Source organism: Trachymyrmex cornetzi, unplaced genomic scaffold (assembly GCF_001594075.2).
Source record: "Trachymyrmex cornetzi isolate Tcor2-1 unplaced genomic scaffold, Tcor1.1 scaffold1654, whole genome shotgun sequence".
NCBI lineage: Eukaryota > Metazoa > Arthropoda > Insecta > Hymenoptera > Formicidae > Trachymyrmex > Trachymyrmex cornetzi.
Window position 1 is genome coordinate 12913 of NW_017296261.1, and position 6381 is coordinate 19293.

The following is a 6381-nucleotide window of genomic DNA, read 5'->3' on the forward strand; positions in this document are numbered from 1 at the left end:
GGGGGAATAACGGGTAGGCCAGGCCCGCGGACCTTGGTCCTTCGTTGCCCAGGTCTGCGGGCGCGGGGGGACACGTGCCCCCCGAGGAGCCCCTCTCCTCTCCTTCTCTCCATCGGACGCGTTCGGGTAGGAGGGGGCGCTCGTTGCGGGGTAACACTCGCATCCGGTGCTCGCGAACAGAGGTACGCCTCTCTCTACTTAATAATAACGGAGGCGGGGACACGGGTAGGTGGAGGTGGATAGTCACCGGCCCTATCGTGGGCCGCGGTTGACAGACATCGGCCAGCAGGGGTCTGCATACCCCCAGCTGAAAACTCGGATGCAGGGACACGGGTAGGGGCAGGTAGATTGGCTAGGTTGGAGTTCTACGTAAAAGACTCGGGCCGGTGCCACATACTGCCAACAGGGGCCGATCACTCCCCCTGGATAAACAACGGAGTGTTGGTCATATTGTTCCGTCGGTCGGGAAACGGAGCGTCGGTGGGGAGCTTGGGTCCGTTAGGAGGGACGGGGGATCACACTGAGGGCGGGGGGCGAGTAGGCATAGTGGCCGGAGTCGCCTTAGTGCCCACGGTTCTCGTGGTGTACGAGGGACTTGCAGGCTCGACGTAGAGGAGGTACCTCGCCTCTGCCTAGTATAAAACCGGAGGTAGCAGGGTAGGGGAGACGGATAGTCGCGGCTCTTCTCGCTCACGAGAATCCGGTGACACACGTCGGCCAGCAGGGGTCTGCATTCCTCTCAGTTCAAAACCCGAATGTAGGGACATGGGTAGGGGAGGTGGTTCATCGCGCCTCTTCCCGTAAAGGGAATCCGAAGGCACATACCGGCCAGCAGGGGTCTGCGTTCCCCCCAGCTTGAAAATACGGACGTAGAGACACGGGTAGAGGTGATAGATAGGCGCGGCACCTGTGTGATGCCACATATCGCCAAACACGGGTGCTGTCTTCCCGTGGTCAAAAACCGAATGGCAGGGGGAACGGAAAGGAGGGCGGGGGTATTAGGGGACCGGTCTCGGAATTACCTCCGACCGAACAGGGGTCCGCCATTCCCCTGTATAAATAAATCGAAGTGCGGGCGCGGCCCGGGGATGGTCCTGCAGGATGGCGGGAGCATCCTCAAAAATGAGGGCATGGCCTGACCGTTGGTGCAGTGGCTTCCTGTTGGCACGGTGTCCTAGTCCTGCCCTAGTGGTTGCCCGCGCCAGGACGAGATAGACTCGCCCCGCCTTTTCGCCTGGGTGGGGCGATTCGGCTGGCGGCGCGAGGCTACTTTCGGCCTGCGGCTGCTGTCGCCGGTATCTGTCGGCGGGGGGTGCTGTTCCGGCAACACAGGCGTCTGCCGTAGTGGGGGTCCCACTTCACCCTACTATAAAACAATCGGAGGTGGTACGCGAACCACGGTCCCTCTAGAACAGTGAACCTGAGGGACCGTGCAGAAACTGTGGGACTGAGTGACCGGATGGCTCCCGTGAGGGGCTGATTCTGGGCGTCCGGTCTCGGGGCCTCTGGTCACGACTCCTCTAGGCGAAAATTTGGAGGGGTCACGGGAGAGAGAGAGCCTTTTGCTCCTTCTTCCTTGTCCCTCTCGTGGGTTGCCACCTTGTCGTGGTGAGGGGGCTCCTCCGGGTCGCTTCGGCGGCTTCGGGGGGTCTAAGAGCAACTCGTACGGAGTCCTCCGTTAAATAGGAGGACTCTGTACACAGGGTCCGGCACCCCAAGGGAGTTCCCCTCTTCGGAGGGGCTCCCCAATGTGCCGGTAGGGGATGGCGACCCGACTTCAAACGCCCGGTGGCACGGTGCCGTCAGGGGGAGCATTGCTCCCTGCCCGTGACAAGGGGGGAAGGTGGACGCGCACCGCACAGCGGGGGGAAAGGTGGACGCGTCGCTGCTTGCAGCGCGCGTTCAGGGAGAGGAGGGCAGCAGGGCTGCTCGGACGTATTCCGAGGCGGGGCCCGGCGGTGCGGAGTTAGGGAAGGAAAACCCTTCAAACCCGGAAGTAAAATCGTACATCCGGCCTGGGGCGGCTTGTAAAATAGCCCCACCTTTCATGATGCACGATGCAGCCTAAAAGGAAAACGATGGCTACGTCAGCAATCGGCATCGGAACCGTCAGCTACCGGCGCGGCGGAGGTGGTGTCCTGGTCACCCCCGTGTCGGACTCGGACCCAGTCCGAGTCTCATACGACGCACAGACGGGTGCACCGCAGGCCCGTCTGTGGCTCGAAAAGCCTCTGCGAAGTCCGGGGCACGAACTAGCCCCATGAGGCTGGAAGTGTCACGGAAGAAAAAGGAGGGCGAAGCGAGCTCGGTTAAGAGCCCGTCGTCGCGTAGCGAAGGGATCGCCCTATCGGACGATTCCGACTGTCCCACATGGTGGGTTAACATCGGGAGTTGAATCGACAGACCGGGAGTGTTATTTCGGCACCAGTTTCACCGAGCGAGACGGTGACCACTCCGCAGGTCTGTGCAAGACTCCGGTGGAGGATTACCTCCAACTATTTTTCGATTCCGAGGAGGATATCCAGTCTACCCAGGGAAGAAACGAACAGACATTACGCCTCAAAGGAGGCAAAGATGGTGACTCGCTGCCACCAGGCCCTTCGGGCTTGAATAAGGGGCGACAAAATTCATCTTCCGGCAGCAAGCCAGGGCCGAAATCTTCCAAGAGGAGGGACGCGTCTCCACCCCAGGAGGGAAAAACGTCGGGAAGCAAGATGGTAAAGGAGAAGAACCTGAAAGGGGACGCGCGATCGGCGCCCTCTGCAGATTCGTCTCCTTGAGGAGCTCGGGCGGCCTGCAGGAACGCATAAGAGTGTCAGCCGCAAAAAATCCCGCCAGCAGCACCAGTGCCCAGGTGAAAAGCGGAAGGAAGGACGATATCGGCGAGGAGTGCGCCTCGTCGATATAATCAAGAAGTGAGATTTCCTCGAGAGGAATCCGACGGACAAGAAGCAGAACTAAACGGGGCAAGGACTCCTCTGGGTCCTATGTAATTTCGTCCGACGAGGACACGAGTATTAGAAAGGACTCTGATGACCCTCCCGAAAAGAAAGGCACCGGGAACCCTATGAACTCTTCCAACGCATGGGGAGGAAATCATGTAACTCAGCAGGCGCGGGGAAGGCCGCAAACTACAGGGCTATACGCCGGGCGTGCGGAGGCCATCTATTAAATGTCGAGAAAGAGAAAAGTCTCCAACTCGAACGAGAGGCAATTGTTCGGGGATGGGAGAAGGAGGACCTTCTACAGAAATCTAAAATAGATCTGGAGAAAATTAAAGGCGGGATGGAGGACGATACGTCTGAGGACCTTGCCTCTAAGGTCACAGAGTGCCTGATGGAGGTAATACGGATATCCTCCAACTTGAAGGGCACCTCGCAGAAGACCCTTAAGGCTGCAGCAGCCACGTCAATGAGTTGCATGGAAATCCTGAAGGAGCGTGCAGCTCCGTCAGGCGGGGTCGCAAGCGGAAGAAATGAGGGCTCTTCGTAAGGAGCTATCAGACCTCCGCCAGAAGTTGAATAGGGAGCTCGAGGCCGAAAGGCGAAGGACGCTCGCCGCAATTGAAGAGGCGGACCGCTACCGAAGAGAGCTAGCGGAACTTAAAGTAAGCCTGCAGGGCAACACGGTAAGAGGACCACTTCCGGACCGCCCCGTCAGAATGAACGAGCCAATGGATACCGGTTCCGGCGATGAGGTCCAAAAGGGGCGGAAGAAGGTGATCCTCCCCCCTCCGGAGGAGTGGCCTGAGGCCAGACGCCCTCCCTTCCGGGGCAAAAGCCTGATCCTGGAGGACAGACCTATAAACGTTAGCATGAAGATTGTTGACGCGGAGGGCAGGATCCGTGCTGTAGGTTCCGGAAATAAGGGTGCCCCCGCACCTCGGCCTCAGAGGCTACGGCATGAACGGGCTCCTAGGGACGGCCAACCGGTAAAAGCCGCCTTGTCGGAGGTCGCGACGGCCTCCTTGCCGCCAAGGGAAATGGCGGCAATGGTGCGCAACATTGTGAGAGAAGAGATCCAGAAGGCGATGGGAGCCCCACACTCCGGGACAGAGGCTTCAGACTACGCGCCAGGAGAGTACTCCGTGCTCATGACGCGACGAAAGAAGAGAGTGACCAGGGTTACCCCCTCGAAAGAGAAAACAAGGGGGAAAAGTACCCTGGCCGGAGTGGACGCAGCCGCTGCGAGGACCACGGCAAAGGCCTAACCCTGCGCAGCCGCCGCTGAAAATGCCGAGACTGGCGGGTCTGTGAACCCGCGTCTCAACAGGAGGAGCCCTGGTTCCTTGTCGTCGGACGTAGGGCGAAGGCCGTACAAAAAGCGGAGGCGCGCGTCACGCTCAAATCCGATAGGGGCGGAGGAAGGTCAGCAGCCCCCAATACCGGAAATGCATCCGGGAGGAGCGGAAAGGTGGCTTCGACACCCTCGGGGACAAGACGCCCCCCGAGGACAGCAGCTGTCTCCATCACATGTAGGGGCGAGACATCGTACGCCGCTGTGATGAGACTCGCGCAGGAGAGAATAAATATCTCCGAAATAGGGATCTCCGACCTGAGACCCCGCCAGGCCCGATCGGGGGCCTCTTTGCTCGAAGTGCCAGGAGGAGCGGCCGGAGTAGAAAGGGCCAATGAGCTTGCAAAGAGGCTAGCTGAGATTACGGCCGACAAACCGGACGTGAGAATCTCGCGCCCTGAAACGACGGGCGAACTTCGGATCCGGGATCTCGAGCCGTCTGTCACAGAGGCAGAGCTACGTGCTCGACTATCAGAGGTAGGAGAATGCGGCCCCGCCGAGATCCGAATCGATGACATTTCAACCCTGTCGAACGGACTGGGCACGACGTGGGCAAGTTGCTCCCTAAAGGCGGCGAATAAGGTCGCTAAATCGTCCAGGATCGCCGTGGGATGGACCACGGCGAGAGTGGAGCTGTTGGCTGACAGAGGCTTCCAGTGTCATAGATGCTGGGAAAGGGAGCATGTCGCCGCTAAATGCACGAGCGACGCTGACAGGAGTGGCTTGTGCTATAGGTGTGGCGAGACTGGCCACCTTGCAAACAGGTGCAGTAATCCTGCGCATTGCAAGATAGCGCCGACCGGAGCGCCCCCACGGGACACCGATTTGGCGGCAGGGCGTGTCGCTCCCCCGCGAGGCCCGTAAGGAAAAAGCCTGGGAACCGGGCTGGGACCACCAAGCCGGACGGTCGAACCCAGGAAAAAGTGAAGCCCACTGGCAGTTCACAAATGGAGGAGGCTGCACCCTCCTCGGCCAACAAGGGAGCACCGGAAATGCCCATAGAGGTGGAGCCACAGGAGGAGGCCCCCCCAGACGGCACACCAAATGACTGGGAACAGGATGGCCACGCTTGGAAGGAGTCAACGGCCGGGGAAGGCGATGTTACTGCCACCAACAATGCCTAATCGCATATTATAGGCTAACATCAATCATTCCCGCCATGGTCATAATATGCCCCTTCAGACCATGGCGGAGAATGACTACGCGATAGCGGTTGTCTCGGAACCCTATTGGGTCCCGGACGACAACCCCCAGTGGGCCGCGAATGACCGAAAAACGGTCGCCATTACCTGGCGAGAAACTGAAAACCCACTGCCCTCAACACCAGTGGGGCAGGGCGACGATTTTGTCGTGGTCAAATGGGAGGACATTCTGATTATCGACACCTACCTGCCCGCCAGCCTTGACATGGCTCGAGTTGAACAGTCTCTGGATGAGGTGAAGGGCCTCATCCGGAGGTTCCAGGCCGGTCCGGTCCTTCTAATGGGCGATTTTAATGCCAAGGTCGACCTTTGGGGCTCTGCCACAACGAACGTGCGAGGCAGATGCCTGTGTGAGTGGGCGAGCGCCGTCGATTTGTGCTGCCTCAACACAAGAGGCGAAAGCACGTGTGTGAGGGCACAGGGCGAGTCCATCGTGGACATAACCTTTGCCAGCCCTACAGCGGCTGCACGGGTGAACAGTTGGAGAGTGGCTCCGCACGAAACGTGCTCCGACCATCTATACATAGAGGTGGTGCTAGAGGACACGGCGTCCCAAATCAAAAAGAGGGGACTCCCACGTCCGCAGAGGTGGGCGGCGAAAAAGGTCGATGAGGACCTCCTACGTGCCTCCATTATCGTGGGCACATGGGCCGGAGTAAGCCTGCCTAATGAATGGGACCTTAAGGTAGAGGCGTTCCAACTACAAACGGTGCTGATCCGTGCGTGCGACGCAGCGATGCTGCGAGCGATCCCGCACCCCAGGAAAGCGATGCCCTGGTGGAGCGACGACCTGGTCCAACTCAGGACAGAGGTGACGGCCACGAGATGTCGCCTGAAAAGATTCCGGAGGAGGGTCAATTCTGATCCGTGTGAAGCGCCCTGA

The 6381-nt window shown here is 59.5% G+C and overlaps 1 protein-coding gene across 1 annotated transcript; it reads left to right on the plus strand.

Moving 5' to 3' along the window:
- Positions 1-5481: 5481 nt before the first annotated feature.
- LOC108759011 (uncharacterized) lies at positions 5482-6381 on the plus strand. The gene has a single exon (XM_018504263.1). It carries the CDS (start codon positions 5482-5484, stop codon positions 6379-6381), a length of 900 nt encoding a protein of 299 aa, XP_018359765.1.

Excerpts from the sequence above, each read along its gene's own strand:
- LOC108759011 (XM_018504263.1), top strand. The coding sequence starts at position 5,482 with ATGGCGGAGAATGACTACGCGATAGCGGTTGTCTCGGAACCCTATTGG.